Source organism: Tamandua tetradactyla, chromosome 14 (genome assembly GCF_023851605.1).
Source record: "Tamandua tetradactyla isolate mTamTet1 chromosome 14, mTamTet1.pri, whole genome shotgun sequence".
Lineage (NCBI taxonomy): Eukaryota > Metazoa > Chordata > Mammalia > Pilosa > Myrmecophagidae > Tamandua > Tamandua tetradactyla.
In genome coordinates this window covers 67626236-67650485 of record NC_135340.1, presented here as the reverse complement: position 1 = coordinate 67650485, position 24250 = coordinate 67626236, and the positions used below count along the sequence as shown (strand labels likewise).

The 24250-nt window shown below is 38.5% G+C and overlaps 1 protein-coding gene across 8 annotated transcripts in view; it reads left to right on the top strand.

The window, feature by feature from the left end:
- The first annotated feature begins 406 nt into the window (after nucleotides 1-406).
- ATOSA (atos homolog A) overlaps nucleotides 407-24250 on the top strand; it is a 148279-nt gene continuing 124435 nt past the window's right edge. Inside the window, exons 1-2 of one of the 8 annotated variants that reach the window (XM_077127941.1) lie at nucleotides 407-562; nucleotides 1986-2094. In XM_077127941.1, the coding sequence (XP_076984056.1) occupies nucleotides 2079-2094 (16 nt within the window). In that variant the 5' untranslated portion in view covers nucleotides 407-562; nucleotides 1986-2078. The other 7 variants (XM_077127942.1, XM_077127940.1, XM_077127939.1 and 4 more) reach the window with 7 other exon arrangements.

Sequence of the window (24250 nt, the reverse complement as noted above, 5' to 3'; positions counted from 1 at the left end):
AATAGCACTGGGTCAAAAATGCCCTGCCGTGAGTCAGTGTTTTAGAAGCTATGAAAGTTATTTTTAGCATGGCGAGTGCCTCAGAAGCTCGAGTTCCGAATCCTACCAAAATCACTAGTGATTTGGGAAAAGTCCAGGGAAAGGGTGGGTAGGGCCTCTGTTTTCTAACTCTCCACTCCCTGACATACTGAGCTGCCCCATCTCCTGTCCTAGCCTTGTTAAACCCTGGTTCCATAGTGCGCAGCAATCTACAATGGACTCGATTATAACTCTGCGCCAGCATCTCGAGTGGAGGAGGAGGAGGAGACTATAATTATTCTCTCTGTCCGGGGCAGGCCCTCCCGTGACATCTTTCCAGTTATCCAGTGTTCTAATAGTGCGGCTCGGATTCCTGGTCTCAGACGCGCGTGCGGCAGCCGGCTTGGAGCTCAGGCAGGAGGCAAGCGCGGCCGAAGCGCCGGGTGCTTCTCCCGCCTCCCTGGCTTCGCCAGCTCCTCTCCGCGCCTCTTTCCCCACCTTCACACCAGCTGGGCACCTGCTGCAGAAACCTCGGGACCCCAAGGTGCGCCCCCAGGGCGCGTGCTGGCGTTGCCATAACGACCAGGCGCCGGGGCAGAGGAGGCCGCAGGGGAGGAAGTGACGAGCGGTGGGTTGGCTGTTGTTGGGACACGTGACTCGGGCAGTGTTTTGACAGGGCAAACAGCAGAGAAAGAACTGGGCGAGCGAGGGGGACCCGGAGCTAGAGCTACAGACAGCAGCGGGAGGGCGAGGAGCTGGCAGAGGCGCGGGGCAGGCAGGCGGGCCAGGGCGACCGGCAGGCGAAGCTCGGGGGTCGCAGGGCTCGAGTGGGAGCCAGGCAGGGCGAGGGGCTGAGCCGAGGGAGCGGAGCGCGGCGGCTACTGAGGTGGGGGTGGATGGCCACAGGGGCGCCGGGGAGTCGCGTCGGGCTTGCCGTCTCGGGCCCCCATGGTCCCCTAACGCAGACCCGGGGGCCGCTGCGTGCCACGCTCCGCTCGCCGGCCTTGCGCCTCCCGGAGACTCCAGTCTGTGGTGGGAGTGTGATGTGAGCCGCTGGGCGAGTGGCAGAGAGAAGTGCCAAGAGGAGGGACTGGGAGCCAGAGAGGAGAGCGAGTTAGTCAGCAGAGGTCGGCTGAGGGAGCCGAGGAACGAGCCAGCCCGAGAGCGCCATGAAAACAACTCTCCGGGGGGGAGAGGGGCAGGCGCGGCCCTCGGTGCAGCGGGGCTGAAGGAAATCCGGGGCCGCGGCGAGACAGGAAGGGGCCCGCAGTGGGCGAGCGCCCAGCTGGAAACACCTTCCTCCTGGCGGCCCTCAGACCCGGCCACGTAGGGCTGGGGATTGGCAGGGGGTGACCTGGGACAGCCGAGGAGAGTTTGTTTGGGGCTGGACGAAAGGAGATGGCTCGAGTTGGTTTCTGACCCTCTTATGGTGCAAACTTGGCTGTAGTTGCTTCAGGAAGGCTAGCCAGAGGGTAATTACTTAGGTGAGGCCGGGTCCGGTGGGAGGAGCTCTTGGCAAGGCCCAGGGGGTCTTGAACAATCTCCAGTGTCCAGGCACCTGGTCGAAGAATTTGAATAACAGCTATTGCGGAGGTGCCACTTTTCTTCGTGGAGTTTTTACGAAGGGGTTAGTTAGCTTGTGTGCCTTGAATTGTTTTTTTTTCTTCCTTTCTTGCCTGCACCTCGAGGTTATAAATAGATTGCTTTTGGTTCAGAGACACTGTGTCAAAGACGGACACATTGGCCTGGAGAGTACGAGGTGGGGGTGGGGTGGGGGTGCTGGGTCCTGAAAAGGAGGAGGAGGCAGTGCAGAGTTTTGCTTTTTTTCAGACCTGTCGATGGTGCTGTCACCACAGCTGATGCCAGGAAGAGGCCTAATTGCTAACAGTAGTTTTGTTTTGTTTTGTTTTTTGCAAGGTCCGGTGGTTAGAACAGAACCAGACTGATTTTATTTTGCTCTCTTTTAGCATTCTGAAAATAAAGCAAAAGCCGCAGAATCAGCAGCAAGCCTGTTGAAAGAACCCGCACGGATATATTCTGGGTGGAAATTGGATGTGAAAATGAAGCCAGATCGAGGTAAATGATTTATTTAAAGCAGGGTTTGGTTTTTTTGCAGTTTCTCATTTTAGAAGTGTTAACCTAATTCTGGGGCAGAATCGACTATTTCTGTATTATATGTGATTATCTCTTCTGTTAAAACATTCCAGCTGGTGAGGTGAGAGGCATTTGGAGAAGAGTTAGGATTTAGATTGGAAGACCTGTTTTTCAAAAGTGCTTGTAAACTAGGAGTTTGAAGAGAAACTGCAGTCTCTCAAAATAAATTATCATGGACAACTTTTGTGTCTGTTCTACAATACTTGGTATCATTTTAAAGTTGCAGTTACTCACTTTTAGGCAAAGTTAAGTCAAACTTTAAAGATGTTTATAAACTTCATAAACTTGATAATTTGAATGCGATAAATTCAAGAAAAAACTAAAGACTATTTGAATGATAGATTGTTTTTCTTATTGTTTCCATTGACTGCTTTTTGTGCTTTTGCCAAACTCCAAATTTGTACATGTATTCTGTGCCATATTCAATAAAATAAATCTTTCTAAATCTGTATTTTTAGAACATGTGAGAATAATGTACACACTTTGGTTTTTAAGGACTTTAGCAGTCTTAAATTCGTGTGTCAATCTTCTGATTAATGGCAAGGTTTTTTTTGGTCATTCTAAAATCCCTTTTTTTTTTACTAGAGAAGTTTTAGGTTTGCAGAAAAATCATGCATAAAATACAGAGTTCCAATATGCCACCTTATTATTAACCCTTGCATTAGTGTGGCATTATAATTCATGAAAGAATATTTTTATAATTGTTCTATTTCTGTAGTCCATCATTTACATTAGGGTTCACTGTTTGTTGTACAGTCCTGTTTTTTAAAATTCTATTCTAGTAACAAATACAACCTAAAATTTCCCCTTCTAACCACGTTCAAATATATAATTCAGTGATGTTAATTACTTTCACAATGGCAAGGGCAAAGTTTTGAAGATTTTTATATAATAGTGGTGAGAAATGGAAGCTTTGCAGTCAAACAGATGTAGGTTTGATTCCAATAGACATTGTACGGAAGGAATTCTTGTATTGCGTAGGGAGTTCCTCCCAAATCTGCGACTTTATAATTGGAGATGTTAATTTATCCTGGTATGAATTAGATATCCATTTTTTAAAAGCTGTGTATTGAGCTGGATATTTTTCACTCTCTCGCTCTATTTTAAAGTGGATTAGAAAGATAAATTTTCTTTTCTAGTTAAAATGCATTGGTAATAGTAACTATTAAAATGTGCTAGAAAGAGGTGGAGAAGACCCTACTTAATTTAATAATTTAAATTTTTGTGTGTTAGTTACTTAAAGTCAGGTAACAGCTATATATGTTTGAAATATTAGGAAGTGTATTGTTACTGAGCAGATTGTGTAGAATGCCAAGTTTAGATTTCAGGTTACATCAGTGACTTTGGGAAAATGTCACCAAGGTCAGTAATTGCGTCTCAGACTCAACAAGCAAATAAAACCAAAGTCACTATTTGTTGTGAGTTTTTAATTTTTTTGTTTTGTCTGTTTTTAAAACTTGCTTTAATATTGCAAGCAGTTTAAAATACAGAATTTGTATACAATCTCTATTTTAGTCAGAACGAGTGCTAAATATAATAAAATATAGATTACTAGGAATAATCAGTTTCTTCAAGTTTGCTAAAGAATGACTTATTTCCCTTTATAATTGTACCTTTCTTTCACATTTTGGGGTAAAACATATAGGATTGCAGGTTTAGTACCGGGATTATATTCCATAATAATAATGAGTCTTTAAACCCATAGCTTGCTTGCCTTTTTTCTTTTTTAAATTTTTCTTGTATAACATATATGCAAAAAAAAAAAAAATCATGGTTTTCTCTTGACTGGGACCCAGAGTAAGTAATATCTTTTATTTGTAACTAATATACTAATACTGAAAGAAAATTTCACAAAACATATTTACCCTTACTAGATGTGGTACAGTCTTGCATTTTCTATTCTTTTTAGTTTTTTAAAAATTGCCTTCATAATCCATTGAATTATTTTCTCGACAAATGAATGAATCATGTGACCTGCAATTTGAAAGACATAGTTTGGGCAACATTGATTATGGGGCCGTAATAAATAAATAAGTAAATTTATTTTTTTCTACATTGGTGTCTAAGAAAGTATTCTATGTGAATGAATTTTGTGAATAACTGAAACTTTGAATGCCAAAAATACCTCCCAGTAGGAGAGCCCTTCAGATATTTGTTGAGATTCTGAGTAAAGTGTGTGGATTTTAGTGTAGAGACTCTGAGATAGAGTAGGACAGAGCTATGTTCAGAGTTATTGTTTCTAAAAGAAAAACGGGAGCCTCTTTATCTACATGACTAGATGTGGTAGTTTGTTGAATAAGCAGAAACATTGGTTTAAGTGGGGAATCATAAAACAACAGCCTTAATTATTTCGCCTTATCCTTCAATGGGGGATTAGGCCTTTTTGGGGGTTGACATGCAGGGTCTGGGGACTGTTTTTTAGAGTTGCACATGATCGTTTTTGGTATAAACTTTACCAATTATGTATACCTAAGATTTCTAGTTTTGGTTTTAGGGCATTCTGAGAGTGACTCTTATAGGTTGTTAATAATTTTCACATTCTTTTACAGGTGTCTTGAATACACAAAATTCAACAGGAATTTGTTTGGGCGGAGGGGAGGGAATTTACATTCAGCAACTCTGTCCAAAGCTTTCAGTTTAGTTTTTATAGAAATAACTTTTTTGTAATCCTATTCCATTGATGTATATAATATTAAATTATTGCATCAATGAAATAGAGTTGGAATAGAAATGATTGGGTACAAGCACCAGATTTTTCTTAAGTAAACAGCTCAACTAGAAAGTAGCCTGTTATCCTCTGGTGTTCTGTATCATTGGTGTCTATCAGTTGTTTTTTTTGGTTGTGGTTGTTGCTGGTTTTGCTCAACAATTAAGATTTTTATTTTAACTTTTTATTTATATAATTTGAAATGTATAGGATAGTTGAAAAAATAATACAGAATTCACAGAGAGAACTCCTTCATCACCCTGTTCCCCAGATATACAAATCCATCAACTTTTAATATTTTGCCACATTTGCTTGATCATTCTTTCTATTCCTCTATTTTCTAAGCATTTGAGTAGGTTGTATACATCATGCTCTTTGAACATTTAATACTTCCATGTGTATTTCCTAAGAACAAGGATATTCACTTATGTAACTGCCTTAAGTACAGTTATCAAATTTAACACTGATATAAAGCTAACAGTCTATATTACAAATTTTCTACTGTTTTAGTGTTCTTTTGGGCCTTTTCTCCTCCATAATTGGATCCAGCCCAGAAGGATGTATTGCATCTAATTGTCATTGTCTCCTTACTCTCATAAAATTTCCCATCTCAAAGATTTCCAAGCATGCAGTTTGGTGGGATTAATCACATTCACAATGTTTTGCTACCCTTACCACCATCCGTTACCAGAACTTGCCTATTACCCCAAACAAACCCTGCTTTCTTATTATGCATTAACTTCCCATTCTTCTCTTCTTCCCCACCGCTGGAAACTGGAACTCGACTTTTTGTCTCTATGAGTTTGCATATTCTAATTCTAGTTATTTCATATACGTGGAATCATACAATAGCTGTTCATTTGTGTCTGACTTATTTTGCTCAATATGATGTCCTCAAAGTTTATCCATGTATCAGAACTTCATTCCTTTTTACAGTCAAATAATTTTCCATTGTATGTATAGACCACATTTTGTTTATCCATTCATCTACTGATGGGCATGATGGGCTGCTTACATCTTTTTTTTTTTTTTTTTTTTACATTTTTTATTAATTAAAAAAAATTACAAGAAACACAAACATTCCTGACACATACACTCAGCAATTCACAATATCATCACATAGTTGCATATTCATCATCATGATCATTTCCCAGAACATTAGCATCAATTCAGAAAAAGAAATAAAAAGACAACAGAAAAATATAACAAACAGAAAAAAAAAATTTTTACAGGCCATGCCCCTTACTGATCCCTTTCATTGATCACTAGCATTTTAAACTAAATCTATTTTAACATTTGTTCCCCCTATTATTTATTTTTATTCCATATTTTCCTCTCATCTGTTGACAAGATAGATAAAAGGAGCATCAGACACAAGGTTTTCACAATCACACAGTCACACTGTGAAAGGCATATCATACAATCATCATCAAGAAACATGGCTGCTGGAACACAGCTCCGCATTTTCAGGCTGTTCCCTCCAGCCTCTCCATTACATCTTGGATAACAAGGTGATATCTACTTACTGCATAAGAATAACCTCCAGGATATGCTTCCATCTTTTGACTGTTGTGAATAATGCTGCTGTGAACATTGATGAACAAGAAGTATCTGTCTGCTTAAGGTTTTTATGGAGGGTATGAGGGTAAAACCTCAATTTATTTGATTAAGTAGAAAGTAGTTAGGAGAGCTTCTGTTGTACTTTCAGCTAATTAAGGTGTTCATGTGTAGTACGGTAGTTAGATTTCACTTGATCAATTATATATATATATATACACACACACACACACACTTTTGGGGGGGGTGTGTGTGCATAGTCCAGGAATCGAACCTGGGTCTCCTGCATGAAAGGTGAGCATTCTACCCCTGAACCACCTGTGCACCTGATCAGTTGTATTTTACTCTGTTTTAAGATAGTTAAGAAAAAATAACTGGTTGTTTTTATATAATGGTTATACAACATTACTTGGGTAATGCTGCTAAAGATGTCTTTAAAGTTATCATTAGTGAAACTTTTGGAATCAGACCTGTGTCTGTATAATTGTTCCATTACTTGCTGGCTAGGTAATCTTCATCAAATTATTTCATCTCTGAGGGTCTCAAGTTTGTCATTTATAAAATAGGAATAATGGATAATGCCATCTTTTCACAGTTGTTAGAATGAAATATGAAGGTGGTTGCCACATAGGTTTTAAATGGTAGCTTTTTTTTTTCCCTTTCCAATTTTTTTTTATTAATTAAAGAAAAAAAAGAAATTAACACAACATTTAGAAATCATTCCATTCTACATATGCAATCAGTAATTCTTAACATCATCACATAGATGCATGATCATTTAAATGGTAGCTTTTAACATATTAAAGAAGACATTACAGATGCTTATATGTTGGTCAGTTGTAAAACATGTTCAACAGAAGTAAAGAAATAATTAAACTTGCAATAATGTAATACTGTTTGTACTCATAACATTCAATCTGCCAATACTCGAGCAGACTTAATAAGCTGAGAAAATATAAAAGCTGCAAAAAAGTACTTGACATTTATGTACAACTTATTCCTTTATATAGTCACTTGCTATTAATTATAGTTTAATTTGTGTATGTGGGATGGTGACATGATGGACTAAATTATCTGAGAATAATTAGATTTTTTAAAAATGGTATTAACTGATAAATAGAGCTGGGCATCTGGGGAGGTTAAATGATGTATCTCATCTTGGATTCAAGGATGTACAAATTTGGACCTGGTCATAAATATATATTGCCCAGTGTTTCAACAGAAGTCTAAAGTGTGATTTTTGCATAGAAGTAATTAAAATATTTTATCTTATGTTATGAAAGTATGCTGTTTCTAATTTTGTTAGTTTTGAGTGAGTGATAAATGTTTTTCCTGCTATTAAAACATTTCAAAATAATAAACTATAAGCTTTTATTTAGATTTTTAAATTGTTAGAGATTTTAGAAATTCTGTGTTTATAGTATCAACTAGAATCAAAATATTCTTAATTTAAAAGATAAATGTCAATTTTCTATGTCTTATGCTGTGGTTAGAAAGTTTTTCATCATACATTACTAAGAATGCTATCTGAGTTTACCAACTATAACAAAAGATTAAGACATAAGTTCATAAATCATTGATAAATTAATAAGCATGCTGTGTTTCAATTTGCATTTAAACAGATTGTAGACCATTTATGATATGTAAGTAAAATAATTCGTGCAAAACTTGTTCCACAAACAAAATACCAAACAATTTAATTTTTTTTTAAGTTAAAACTGAGGGGAAGGTGGTGCAACAGTGGCTCAGTGGCAGAATTCTCACCTGCCTTGCTGGAGACCCGGGTTCGATTCCCAGAACCTGCCCATGCCCAAAAAAAACCAACAAAAATCCACAAAACTAAGGGGAGTGCTTGTTTTAGTCCCCCACTCCTGATTATATTACAAATCTAGGTGTAGCCTTAGTACTGGGGTGGCTTATGAACTTATCTATAGTGAGTGTATTGCAACTCTGTTAACCTGAAACATTCCTTGATGGGCAGCTGAAATAGGAGTAAAGAATTAAGGACTAGGAATAAAAATAGTGAGGGAATTAGTTGCACTGTTTACTGGCTATGAATGGTTCGCTGTTAACCATTGTACATCAAACAACAGAAAAGACATGTTGGAGGAAAAGAGAAGAAGTTTTTGCTAGATTAGATACCCTTTTGCAAAATTCTCTGGAGGAGGAGCTGGTGATAGTATTAATGACATTAGTTAATGCTTGTATAAACTATGTGCCAACACTGTTCTAAAGTATATACGTATGTAACATTTAATTCTCACAGCTGCTCTAGGAACTAGTTGCTGTTGTTGTCTCCATTTTACAGATAAATGAAACTGAGTCACTGTGAGAAGTTTGGTAATTTACCAAAGTTCACACAGCTAATGAGAGAGCAAGTCCGGATTTGAAGCAAACTCAAGTACATGCTCTTAATCTCCTGACTGATGGCATTCAGTTATATTAAAATATTATAAAATAGTAGGACCAAATATAGTTAAAAACAGACTTGTGAGGGGAGGAAACCCAAAACAAATTATTTAAATACTGTGGTCTTCTTTTTTTTTTTTTCAATATTTTGATTGTAAATAAGCAAACATACTTTCTTGACATGCAGACATTCTTGACATGGTGACAATCAGTGGTTCACAATATCACCACATAGTTGTGTATTCATCACCATGATCATTTTTTTGAACATTTGCATCTTTCCAAGTATTGTGATCTTGTAAGGCTCCCTGTTCTTTCTTAGTGCCTCAGTTTCCTCATCTTCATAAGAGAGAGGTAATAGTACCTTAGCTGCTCAGGGTACTCTGAAGAGTAAATAAGTTAATGTAGGTTGTGAGCTTAGAACAGTGGCTGTCATATAGTAAGCATTAAAACTAAGAAAAAAAAACAGTCTTTAGGGAAAGCTGGGGAGGACACAAGAAAGGGACTAATTCAGCTGCACATATCTTGAATACTCACTGTGATCTCAATTCAGATGTTAGCCACCGTTGGTCTGTCTTCCATTCCATGGGTCTTGACATCAGTAGCTATCAAATAGTTGCTGGGTTGGTAAAACTTCTGTGACTCAAATACAAAAGAGATTGACAAAGAGGTTCCCTGTCTGTGTTTTTGCCTGTCATCCAGTAAGAAGGAAATGATTCAGGAGACTGAACACTGTCATTTCTTTGAAGAATGAGAGAAAAGATAATTGAAAGGCAGAATTGAGAGGGTAATGTGTATGTAGGGAAAGTGACTTAAGATTGATTTGCTCTTCAAAAAGTGAAGAAACCCAAGGGATCTGAGCATTCTGGCACATTGAACAAAAAATGTTTATTCTTCTGCCTTTCTTAACTTTGTGTCTAATTATGATAATCATTTCCCCGCCCCCTTTTGAGACTGAGAATTTTTTAAACTGGGACTATTAAATTTAGACTAATTAATATTAACTTTTTTTTAAATGAAAAAGTAAAATCTAATTTAGTGCCTAGAAGTAGTACTTCTTTCCCTGTAGATAAACCAAAGTCAGTTTAACAATAGTTAATTCTGTCTGTTCAGATGGGTAAAACTAAGAATGGTAGTTAAAATTCCTCAATTATGTCAGACTTTCTTCTTGAACTGGAACAAGATGGACTGAATTAAAATGCCAATAGCTAATCATAATATTAGACTGAGCCTGTGTGTAATACCAAAGATACCTAGCAATAATCTAAGTTGAGCTTTCTCACATACTTTTTCATATGGAAGACACTCATCCACCAAAATTATAACCAGGCCTTTTGTATCTCTTCCAAGTCTTCTGCTTGATCACCAAATGTGCTCCATTGGCTGCCTTATAGATTTTTTACGTGGGCAGGCACCGGGAATCAAACCCGGGTCCTCTGGCATGGCAGACGAGCATTCTTGTCTGCTGAGCCACCGTGGCCTACCCTGCCTTATAGATTTTTGATGACCTCTCAGGGCCTATTCCCTCTGCCTAGGAGGGTTTTCTCCCCAGTCATCACATGTCTGGCTCCTCAAGTGATGAGGCTACTTCTGGTCTCTGCTTGAATTCTACTTTTCAGAACAGTTTTTTCAGACTAACCTAATTATTGTAACTATTAAATTAGATATCTGTTTGTTGTTCTGTGTCCCAACAGCATTTACTTCCTCATGGCATTTATTACGTTTTTAAACTACCTGTATTAAATTCTTTGAGGCCAGGAACTTTGTTTCTTGTTCATGGCTGTCATCTCATCACCTTTCAGATAGCCCTGTACATGGCAGATGCATAGGAGGTTCTTAATATATATTTGTTGAATCAGTGTTAGTGGAGCATATAGGAACAGATGATTAGCAATTATTGATTGGCAGAATTTCAGTTGTAGTCAATAAAACAATTTAGGGCTTTATTTGAATTAATAATTTAGGCAATATTCACAACTTTGTATCCTATTATTTTTCTCAAAATAAATTTGCCTATAACTTAAAGGAAATCAGATTATGTTTTTAAATTGACTAGATCTCATTGAATTGAAATAAAACACTGTAAAATAACTAAAGAATAGGTAAAAACGCTTTGATATAGGTTGCCCCTGTTTATATACATCTCATTATCAAATGAACTACAAACAAACATTTGCCAGAGGCATTCTGCCCTGGTCTGTCATGCTGAATTATTCATGTAGCTGTTTCTCTGAGGTGTGTGTGTGTGTGTGTGTGAGTTGTTTGGAAAACATCAGGTTCATAAATACAAGAAAGTAGATGGAATAATAAGAAAGAGGCTGAAAAGATTTGGAGTTTGTATTTGGGACCCATTCTGTCATTTATAGATTTTGTAACTTGGGTCAAGTCCCAAACCTGTTTCCTCATTTGTTAAATGTACCTGACTCAGTGTGTTGCTTATTAGCTTCAGGTGAGATAATGTGTCAGTGACCCTAGTAAGCAGTGAGGTGCAACATAAATGTTGACTAATTTAGTCTGTGGGCAGGATAATTTGTGTAGATGAGCAAAGGGGCAGGTGATTCGAAGTACAGCCAGCTGCATCTTACTTGGGGCCACTCTGTCTAAAAATATCCATTCACACGGTGGCCAGTCTATTATTTTTAAAGTTACTGCTTTTTATCCTGGCTGAAGTTAGAGTCATTTGAAGGGATAATTCAACTGCTGGCCATATTTTAGTTTAAAATATACTCAAACTGCTTCTTTATAGTAGCGTGCTGTAATACAGGAAGGGTTAAGAGATGGTCAAACTTTGATTCAAGTTCTAACTACAGAACTTATCAGCCAAATGACCTTAGTTAAATTATGTAGCCTGTCTGACCTTCACTTCTTTCTGCTATAGTACCATCAATGTTAAGGACTGTGGGAAAGATGAACTATGGTTCAGCACCTAGCATATGTCTGCACAATGTAGGACTGCTAGGTGTTTTTCTTTACTTCCAAGGAACGCAAAATGAATCAGCTGCACTGAGGAAATGAGTGTTTCTATGCTCCAAACATGCACAGGAATCTGCAGTATACAACCAGAGGCTCTCAAAAGCAACACTGAATTGCCTCATGGCTATCCAATGGAGGAGGGAGAGTAGGTAATTTAGGACGCAGCTAAATATTTCTGGGTGATAATACATACCATAATGAGCAAATTAGAGCAAAGTTAGGGCAAAAAGGTTATACAGTGGCGGGAGGTGGGGGTGTCACAGAAGGAGATTGGTTGATGGGAAAATATGAAGGTGGTGAGATGGTGCCCCCAATTTCTTATACTTCATTCAGAATGTCATGGTCAGGTTCATGTGTCAACTTGGCCAAGTGGTGGTACCTGTTTGGTTGGGCAAATGCTGGCCTGTCTGTTGCAATGAGGACATTTCATAGAATTAAATCATGATCATGTCAGCTACATCCACAGCTGATTACATTTGTAATCACCCAAAGGGTAGTATCTTCTGCAATGAGTAATGCTTAATGGGATCACTGGAAGCCTTTTAAGGAGGATTCAGAGGAGACCGGGTCTCTTCCTGCTTTGGCTGGCAAGCCTCTCCTGTGGATTTTGTCCAGACCCTCAGACATTACCTGAGGTTGAAATGCCAGAACTGCCCTGGTATAATGTAGATGAGGGGATCCAGAGGCTTAGAGAGATTGGAATGTTAGAGTGGATTTATCATGCAAAGCCTGCTCTTACACCCCAAGAATGTCTGGAGGATGCACCCTTTACCAGAACAGTGAGAAATATATTTGTGAGACTAATGCCATCATCCCTGAAGGGCTCTGTGGTTGCACTTCTCTGTAGGTCAGATATTACTGTAGGAACTACTGTCACTGAGCTGGAATCCTTAAACACAATGGGGATGACGGGCTCCCGAGTTGGCAGAAGTCAGGTTGCAGCACTTAATCACCAAAGACAGGGTAGATGTGGCTATTATAATAGACAGCAAGCTCAAAGCAGGATTCAAAATTATATGACTCGCAGAGATTTGTGGCATTGGCTAGTAAATCATGGGGTACCTAGAAATACAATAGATGGGCGGTCTACTAAATTCTTGTTCGAGCTGTATAAACAAAATAGTTCTAGGTCAAGTGAACAGATGTCTAATCTGAATTACAGAAACACAGAGTCACAGCCCATTACTCAATTTCCAGACTTGAGACAGTTTACAGACCCAGAGCCCCCTTCCAGAGCCCCTTGAATGAAGGGGAGGCCAGGTCCCTTTGGGGAAGAACCCTGTTACACTGCCACAAATTTATACTATTAATCTTCCTCCAAGCCTTCCCTAAGGAGACTGATGGCCTTTTACCAAGGTAACTGTGCATTGGAGAAAAGGAAATAATCAGATATTTTGGGGATTATCAGACACTGGTTCAGAAGTGACATTAATTCCAGGGGATCCAAAACATCACTCTGTCCATCAGTCAGAGTGGGGGCCTATGGAGGCCAGGTGATCAATGGAATTTTAGCTCGGGTCCATCTCACAGTGGGTTCAGTGGGCCCCTGAACCCATTCTGTAGTTATTTCCCCAGTTCCAGAATGTATAATTGGAATAGACATACTGGGCAACAGGCAGAATCCCCACACTGGCTCTCTAACTCATGCGGTGAGGGCTATTATGGTGGGGAAAGGCCGGGTGGAAGCCACTAGAACTGTCCCTACTGAGCAAAATAGTAAATCAGAAGCAATACTGGATTCCTGGAGGGATTGCAGAGATTACTGCCACTCTTAAGGACTTGAAAGATGAAGGGGTGGGTGATGATTCCCACCACATCCCCATTCAACTCTCCTATTTGGCCGGCACAAAAAACAGATAGGTCTTGGTGGATGACAGTGAATTATCGTAAGCGCAACCAGGAGGTAACTCCAATTGCAGCTGTTGTTCCGTAAGTGGTATCATTGCTTGAGCAAATCAGTACATCCCCTGGTACCTGGTATGCAGCTATTGATCTGGCAAATGCTTTTGTCTCAATAGCTATTAGTAAGGACCACCAGAAACAGTTTGCTTTCAGCTGGCAAGGTCAGTAATATACTTTCACTGTCCTACCTCAGGGGTATATCAACTCTCCACCCTATGTTGTAATCTTCTCCACAGGGACCTTGATCGTTTCTCCCTCCCACAAAACATCACTGGTCCATTATACTGATGATATCAGGTTGATTGGACCTAGTGAGCAAGAAGTAGCAACTACTCTAGACTTAACTGGTAAGGCATTTGTGTGTCAGAGGATGGGAGATAAATCCAACAAAAATACAGGGGCCTTCCACCTCAGTGAAATTTCTAGGTATCCAGTGGTGTGGGGCAGGTAGAGATATCCCTTCTAAGGTGAAGGATAAATGCTGCATCTAGCCCCTCCTACAACCAAAAAAAGAGGCACAATGCCTAGTTGGTCTCTTTGGATTTTGATGACAACATAGTCCTCATTTGGGTGTGCTACTCCGGCCCGTTTTTTGAGTGACCATAAAAGGTGCTAATTTTAAGTGGAGACCTGAACAAGAGGAGGCTCTGCAACAGATCTAAGCTGCTGTACAAGCTGCTCTGTCACTTGGGCCGTATGATCCAGCAGATCCAATGGTGCTGAAAGTGTCAGTGTCAAATAGAGTTGCTGTCTGGAGCCTTTGGCAGGCCCCTCTAGGAGAATCACAGTGCAGACCCTTAGGATTTCGGAGCAAAGCCTTACCATCTGCTGCAGATAACTACTCTCCTTTTGAAAAACAGCTTTTGGCCTGCTACTGGGCCTTAGTAGAGACTAAGCGCTTAACCATTGGCCCACCAAGTTACCATGAGACCTGAGTTGCCTATCATGAGCTGGGTGTAGTCTGACCCACCAAGCCATAAAGTTGGGCATGTGAAGCAGCACTCTGTTATAAAATGGAAATGGCATATACGAGGTAGGGCCAGAGCAGGTCCTGAAGGCACAAGTTACGTGAAGAAGTGGCCCAAATGCCCATGGTCTCCACTCCTGCCACATTACCTTCTGTTTCCCAGGCCATAGCTATGGCCTCTTGGGGAGTTCCTTATAGAGCTATGGCCTCTTGGGGAGTTCTTTCCAGTAAATTGACTGAGGAAGAGAAAACTCGGGCTTGGTTTACAGAGGGTTCAGCACGATATGCAGGTATCACCTGAAAGTGGACAGCTGCAGCACTCCAACACCTTTCTGGGATGTTCTTGACATTCAGTGGTGAGGGGAAATCCTCCCAGTGGGCAGAACTTCGAGCAGTGCACCTGGTTGTTCATTTTGCTTGGAAGGAAAACTGGCCAGAGGTATGTTTGTATACTGACTCGTGGGCTGTTGCTGATGGTTTGGCTGGATGGTCAGGGACTTGGAAAGACCATAATTGGAAAATTGGTGACAAAGAGGTCTGGGGAAGAAGTATGTGGATAGACCTTTCTGAGTGGGCTAAAAACATGAACATATTTGTGTCCCATGTGAATGCACACCACATGGTGACTTCAGCAGAGAAAGGTTTTAATGATCAAGTGAATAATATGACCTGTTCTGCGGATACCATTCAGCCTCTTACACAGCAACTCCTGTCATTGCCCAATGGGCTCATGAACAAAGTGGTCATGGTAGTAGGAATGGAGGTTATGCATGGGCTCAGCAACAAAGGCTGACTTGGCTACAGCCACTGCTGAGTGCCCAGTCTGCCAGCTGCAGAGACCCACACTCAGCCCCTGATATGGCACCATTCCCCAAGATGACCAGTCAGCTCCATGGTAGCAGGTTGATTACATTGGACCACTCCCTTCATGGAAGGGGCAGCAATTTGTTCTAACTGGAATAGACACATGCTCTGGATATGGGTTTGCTTTCTGTGCCCTCAATGCCTCTGCCACAACTACCATCCGTGAGCTTACAGAATGCCTTATCCATCGTCATAGTATTCCATGCAGCGTTGCTTATGATCTAGGAACACATTTCACAGCTCACGAAGTACAGTAATCAGCACATGCTCATGGAATTCTCTGGTCTTACCATGCTCCCCATCATCCAGAAGCAGATGGATTGGTAGAATGGTGGAATGGCCTTCTGAAAAGTCAATTACGGTACCAACTAGGTGGCAATACCTTGAAAGGGTGGGGTAATGTTCTCCAGGAAGCTATATATGCTCTGAATCAGCATCTGCTGTATGGTGCTGTTTCTCCCATAGCCAGGATCCATGGGTCCAAGAACCAAAGGGTCGAAATGGGAGTAGTACCACTCACTATTACTCCTAGTGATCCACTAGGAAAATTTTTGCTTCCTGTCCCTGTGACCCTAAGCTCTGCTGGTCTGCAGGTTTTAGTTCCAAAAGAGGGAGTGCTTCCACCTGGAGAAACAACAATGATTCCATTGAACTGGAATCTAAGACTGCCACCTGGTCACCTAGGGCTACGCATGCCCCTGATCAACAAGCCAAGAAGGGGGTTGCATTATTGTCTGGGGTGATTGACCCTGACTATCAGGGGGAAATAGGACTCAACTACACAATGGAGGTAAAGAATACTTTTTTGGACTATAGGAGATCCCCTAGGGTGTCTTTTAGTACTACCATGCCCTGTGAATAAAATCAATGGAACACTGCAACAACCCAATCCAGGCAGGACTACCAATGGCTCTGAAGCTTCAGGAATGAAGGTTTAGGTCACCCTACCAGGCAAAGAACCACAGCCAGCTGAAGTGCTTGCTGAGGGTAAAGGGAACATGGAATGGGTAATGGAAGAAGGTAGTGATAAATATGAACTTCAACCATGTGATCAGTTACAGAAAGGAGGACTGTAATGCTGTTTTGTTTCTGTTATACTATTTAAGTTGTAAGATATCAAGTTTAAGAATGAGTATTACCCAAGGACTTGCACCCGATTCTGGAGAGATTTAATCTGATTCCAATTATATGCAGGGCAGTTGAGTATTGTTAGGTGAAAGAAAAAAATTGTGTTTTATTGTTTTTTTATTTAGGAATTAGGAATGGTTTAAGGTGATATGTGTAGCTGCCAAGTTGACAAGGGGTGGACTGTCGTGGTCAGGTTCATGTATCAACTTGGCCAAGTGGTGGTACCTGTTTTTCTGGTTGGGCAAGTGCTGTCCTGTCTGCTGCAATGAGAACATTTCATAGAATTAAATTATGAGCACATCAGCTGTATCCACAGCTGATTCCATTTGTAATCAGCCAAGGAGAGTGTCTCCTGCAATGAGTTATGCTTAATCAAGTCACTGGAAGCCTTTTAAGGAGGATTCAGAAGAGACAGGCTCTCTTCCTGCTTCAGCTGGTGAGCCTCACCTGTGGAGTTCGTCCAGGCCCTCCATCAGAATTGTCGGCTTCACATCCTGCCCTGCGGATTTTGGACTCTGCGTTCCCATGGTTACGTGAGACACTGTTATAAATTTTATATTTGCGAGTGTTCCCTGTTGATTCAGTTTCTCTAGAGAACCCTAACTAATACACAGAGTATTACTTAGGGTAGAGTCAGTGTTTGGAGCATGAACCTTTCGCTTCTGTGACCCAGACTGTAAACTTGTTCTATGATGCTGTAAATAATGGGCATATTAGGTTAAGGAAGCTTTGGTAGGGTAGCCTGAGAATCTAGTCATAAGTCACATTACTTATAATAATATTTCATGTATAATTATGTTTGAACTTAAAAACTTCGTTTGGGAGCACAATTATTCGTAGTTGGGGATTAACTTTTAATTAATATGAAGTTTCCATATTTTATTCTGCCATTTAAACTCATATTCTTGAATGGGATTGAAATTTGGTATCAACATCTAATATAGCCCATTTATAAAACTTTATCCTGACATCTAGAATTTCTTTTAGATTTTTTTCACCATATCAGCAATTTGTTTTTGTGAAAAGGTACCCTGATTTGTCACATTATCTAGCAGGTTATTTCTACTTAAATATACAAAAAAAGCAATAAATTTCCAAATGCATTTCTTTTTTCCAAGTACATTTTAGCAAATAGTTATAAAACAGACTTTAAAGTTTGGTATGCATTACAGTTCCATGATTTTCATTTTTTCTTCTAGCTGTTCCAAGACACTGGAGACCAACAGAAATATCGATGTAATGATTCAGCAGTCATACTCATTTGTTAAAATCCTATCTTCTCTGTTATATTCCCTCTTCTCTTCAAATAACATATATTTATAAAAGCAATAAATTTCAAAGTGCATTGCCACAGTTAGTTGTAGAACAGATTTCAGAGTTTGGTATGGGTTACAATCTTAGGCTTTTATTTTGAGCTGCTCTGAGGTACTGGAGGCTAAAAGAAGTACCAGTATAATAATTCAGCATTCATACTTATTTGTTAAATCCATCCTTCTCTATATAACTCCAGCATCGATGCCCCTTTGATTTTGATAGGGGGATGAAACTAGTTGATATTCTGGAAAAGCTGGTGCCTCTGCATTTCAGGACTTATCTGATCCAGGGACCGATTTGGAGGTTGTAGGTTTTGGAGAGTTACCCTAGTGCATTGAACCTTTGTAGAATCCAACATAATGCCCTAGGTATTCTTTTCTACTTAAATTTATAACAGTAGGAGAATGTGTAACTTCAGCACTTTGTATTGGCAAACTACTTTTTTTTTTTGAGACACTGGTCTTAAAAATAACTTTAGAATACACAACTATGTGATAATATTGTAAGCCATTGATTATACACCATGTATGAAATGTATGTGCATGAACGTTTCTCAATAAAAATATATTTTTTTAAGTGGCAAAAAAAATAACTTTAGGCTAAAGGTTTATATTAAATTTTATATACTTGACAAAAGAATATTGGTATATGAAAAATTCTCATTGATTCATTTTAAAAAGAATTGACTGTAGGATTTCTTTTAACTTCCCCACTTTGCTTGCTATGTATTTTAATTTATGTCTAACTGTTCAATATCATTGATTCCCCCATCCCAGCTTATTTAAAAAATATCAAACCCACAGAAAAGTTGGAATAGTACAGTTAACATCCAAACACCTTTCATAGACTAATAGAAACATTGTCTTCCCCCTTTGTTTCCTCAATAGATAGGTAGATATCTATAGATGCATAGATTTTTTAAAATTTACATTTTGTATTTATAACTTGAGAGTTAGTTGCAAACATCATCTGAAACACTTCAACATGTATGCTAGAGCTGGTGGATACCAGCTAGTGAAGCTGATTGTATACATTTCTTTCCAACCCTGGTTCAAGCTGATTGCTTGAAATCAGCCATGGCAGTAGCATTTTCACCATGGAAATTGACAGTTGTTACAAATCAGGACTTTCTCTTCCCTTGAGAGCAAATTCTTAAATATTTATCAATTTACTATTGTGTGTATTTCCTAAAAATAAGAACATTCTCCTGTTCTTTCAAATACAATGATCATGGAAATACAATGATCATGATCAAGAAATTTGAACTGAATTCTTGATATTCTCACAAGCAGTGACAACCAAAGCAATAGACTGAGCCCCCAGTCTTTGGGTTTGTACATATGAAACTTATCCCTGCAATGGATAGGCTAAGCCTACTTAAAATTAGGCCTAAGAATCACCCCAAGAGAACCTCTTATGGTGCTCCTATGTGGCCTCTCTCTCTCAGCCAATACTGCAAGCAAACTCGCTGTCCTCCCACTCGGTACGTGGGACATGATTCCCAGAGGTGTGGACCTTCCTGGCAATGTGAGACAGAGATCCTAGAATGAGCTGTGACTCCGCACCAAGGGATTGAGAAAGCCTTCTCGACCGAAAGGGGGAAGAGCAAGATGAGACTAAATACAGTGTCAATGGCTGAGAGATTCCAAAGAGAGTTGAGAGGTTGTCTTGGAGATTATTCTTACGCATTAAATAGATATCACCTTCTTAGTTAAGGTGTAACAGAGAGGCTGGAGGGAACTGCCTGAAAATGTAGAGCTGAATTCCAGCAGCCATGTTTCTTGAAGATGATTGTATAGTGATATAGCTTTCGCAATGTGACTGTGTGATTGTGAAAACCTTGTGTCTGATGCTCCTTTTGTCTACCTTATCAGCATGGCGAGTAAAACATGGATTAAAAATAAATAAATAATAGGGGAAACAAATGTTAAAATAAATTTAGTAGCTTGAAATTCTAATGATCAATAAAGGGGGAAGGGGTAAGGGGTGTGGTATGTATGAATTTTTTTCTGTTTTTATTTTTTTTTCTGAATTGATGCAAATGTTCTAAGAAATGATCGTGATGATGAATATGGAGCTATGTGATGATATTGTGAGTTATTGATTATGTATCAAGAATGGAATGGTCATATAGTAAGAATGTTTGTATGTTGTTATGTTTAATAAAAAAAAGAAATCTGAACTGACAGAATACTAATATTTAATATACAGTTTATATTCACTTCTCTTTTCCCCAAAAAGGTCTTTTTTCTTTCTTAACTGATTTTTTTTTAGCTTTATTTTATATACAAAGAGCTAGCATTGTTTCTACAGCAGAGAGATGTCTTAGACAATCCATCCAAGGCAGATCACTTAGTCCAACTTGATGAAACCTATATTCTTTATGTACTAATGGAAGGCTTTACACATATTGTGTAAATCACAAATTGTGGCTGTATTTCTATGTCAGACTGTGCCAGTTTGAGCAGATGTGGCAAGAGAAAGTACACTGACTGAATTTTCCTGGGTGGCTTCAGTAAAGCTGCTGATGGTCCTTTTTGCTTTCAGGGATGCCTCATGTTACCTTTTAAGAAAATAAATCACTTCCTGATACAGAAAGAAAGTTAGACCTTGATGTTAGACAACATTTTAAAGTTTTTATAGTGTACTGTACGAATGTGATAAAGGTAGAAGTAAGCTCAGTTACTGGCTTTTTTTTTTTTTTTAAAGAAAAAAAGAACTCATACATCTCATACCCCATACCTCTCCCTCCCTTTGATCCACAATAGTTCAATGTACCCGATTTTTACCCTTTATCTCCCCCTATTATTTAAAATTTTTTATCCTTATTTATTTATTTACTCATTTGTCCATATCTTGGATAAAAGGAGCATCAGACATAAGGTTTTCGCAATCACACAGTCACACTGTAAAAGCTATATAGTAATACAGTCTTCTTCAAGAATCAAGGCTACTGGAACACAGTTTAACCAGTTACTGGCTTTTGAAAAAAAAATAGAGCACATAAATAGGACAGTTATTTTTAACTAAAGATTTTAGCAAATTTTACCTTATTTAGCTTTTTAAAAAGCATTACTTGGACAAAATGGGTTTGGAGAGAAATGAGTATTGATGAGATGCTGATGTGTTTGTTTGAATTGATAAAAGAATGTTGGGAAGAATTATATCTATTTTTTATCCCAAAGCCATAGGCTACCTCTTTGACCATGTTTTCTCTTATTCTCCCAATACTTTCCTAAGGTTCACTTTAGTCGAGCCATATTGGTTTTGCTCTATCGTTCAGAGCAAGCACTTTGACATCTTAGACCTTTGCATTTGCTGTCCCCTTTTGAAATAGAAATCTCATGGTTCTTTCACTTCATTTGGCTTTCTGCTCAGTTGTCATGTCCTCAAAGAAGCCTTCCCTGGTTGTCCTATCAAAAAAAGTATATCCCTTTTAGTTTCTCTTTACTATGCATTATTCTTTTTCATAGTCCTTTTCACTGCTTGACCTGATAATCTATGTATATTTTTTGTTCTCTTTTTTTCTCAATAGGAATTTAAGCTTCATGAGGGCAGGAACTTAGTGGTGTTTATTCACTGCTGTGATTCCCTATGTGTGGACTGATTCCTGGCATTTAGTGGCTGCTCAGTAAATATTTATTGTTGAATGAATGTTTGCATACATCTTTGTGGTGTAGCACAGAGCTTTTTAAAATTGGGAAAACTTACACATTCCTTTCTGTAATTTTTTAGCTTTGTAACCCAAAGAGTAAATTCTCCAGTGACAAATTTTGTTTCTAAATGAAGATATTTATACCCACCTCACAAGATTATTGGGCGATCAAATGAGAAGAGGTACATGAATTTCCTGTATAGTAGAATACTAAACAAATGTAAGTTGCTCTTCATTCTTTAAACATTATGCAAGGCTTTGAAAATATACAGATGAGTAAGTCAAAGAACTATTAGTATAGTGGAGGCGGTAGAACAATAAACAGGTAAGTGCAGTGCAGTAAATGTTATGATGTAGCACTATGACCAAAGTGTTGGGGGAGAACAAGCCAGGGAGTGTCCAACTGCTTGTACGTCTTGGGGAAGACTCTAATAAGGCCATAATAGTAAATTAAATAAAAAAAAATTTTGTTTACAGATCATGCATAAAATATAGGATTCCATTTACTACCCTATTAGTAATAACTTATATTGCTGTGGTACATTTGTTACAGTTGATGTGAACACATTTTTATAATTGTGCTATTAACTATAGTTTATGGTTTAACTTAGGGTTGACTGTTGTGCAATTCCATGGATTATTTTTTCAAATTTTATATATATATATCCATACATCCAAACTAATATTTTTCCTTTTAAATATGTTCAGATATGTATTTCAGGGCTGTTAATTATGTTCAAAATGTTGTGCTACCATTACTGTAGCATAGTAATGATATGAAATGTCATTATCAAAACATTTCCATAATTTGAAATAGAAACTCTATTTAAACCTTAACTCCCAATTCCCTATCACCACCACATCCCCTGGTAGCCTATATGCTAGATTCTGACCCTATGAATTTTCTTATTCTGATATTTCCTATCAGTGAGATCCTATGATATTTGTCCTTTTGTGTCTGGCTTATTTCATGCAACATCATGTTTTCAGGGTTTATCCATGTTGTCAGATGTATTAGGAGTTCATTTTTACAGTTGAGGAATATTCCATTGTATGTAAAGCCACAGTTTGTTTATTCATTCATCAGTTAATGGACACTTGGGTTATAGTGATCTCTTGTTAGTTGTGAATAATGCCACTATGAATATTGGTGTACAAAGATTTGTTTGAGTCCCTACTTTCAGTTCTTTGGGGTATATACTTAGAAGTGGGATTGATGGGTGATAAGATAGTTCTATACTTACCTTTCTGAGGAACTGCCAAACTATCTTCCACAATGGATGCATCATTTTACATTCCCACCAACAATGAATGAGTGTTGCAGTTTCTCTACATCATCTCCAACATATTGTTTTCTGTTTTTGAATAGTAGCCATTCTAGTGGGTATGAAATGGTATTTCATTGTGGTTTTTGTTTGCATTTCTCTAACAGCTAATCATTTTTGAGTGTCTTTTGATATGCTTTTTGGCTACTTTTATATCTTTTTTGGAGAAATGGGAATTCAAGTCTTTTACCCATTTTTTAATTGGGGTGTTTTCTTTTTGTCAAATTGGAGGATTTCTTTATATGTTCTGGATATTTAACTCTTATTGGAAATGTGGATTCCAAATGTTTTATCCCATTGTCTAGGTTGTCAGTTTATTTTCAAGATAAAGTCTTTGAGGCACAAAAGTTTTTAATTTTGATGAGGTCCTATTTATCTGTTTTTCTTTTGTTACATGCGCTTTGGGTGTAATATCTAAGAAACCATTGCTTAAAACAAGGTCCTGAAGATGTTTCCCTATGTTTTCTCCTAGGACTTTAATGGGTCTGGCTCTTATAGTTAGGTCTTTGATCCATTCTAAGTTGATGTTTACATAAGGTGTGAGGTAGGGGTCCAACTTCATTCTTTTGCTAATGAAGATCCAACTTTCCCAGTTGAATGGTATTTTCCGTATTGTCAAAAATCAGTTACTGTGAGCAGTGATTGTATATTTCAGATGGGTCACATGGTGTTTGAATATTTCTCAATGGAATTACATTAAAAAATGCTGGTTGAGGGGTTGCAAGGGTAGTTCAGTGGTAGATTTCTTACCTGCCGTGTGGGAGACCCAAGTTCAATTCCCAGTCCAGGCACTTCCCAAAATACAAACAAGCAAAACAAACAAACAAAAATTCAACAAGTGATGCTGCAATAATGGGAAACTTATATGGAAAAATAATGAAATGTGACACGGTCATATAGCATGCAAAAAGAAAAAAAAGGTTGTTGATTTCTTAGCTCTTAATTTGATTCCATTGGTCTGTATGCCTGACCTTGTGCCAATACCATGCTGTTTTGTTTAATATGGTTTTGTAATAAGTTTTAAGATAAGGAAGTGTAGTTGTCCGTGAAACACTACTGATTTCTGGGTGTTGATCTTGTATCCCACCACTTTTCTGAATTCATTTATTAGCTCTAGGAACTTTGTTGATTTTTTTTCAGAATTTTCTGCATATAGGATCATGTCATCTGCAAATAGAAAAAATTTTATTTCTTCCTTTCCATTATGGATTTCTTTTATTTATTTTTCTTACCTAACTACTGTAGTCAGAATGTCTGTACAGTGTTGAGAAATAGTG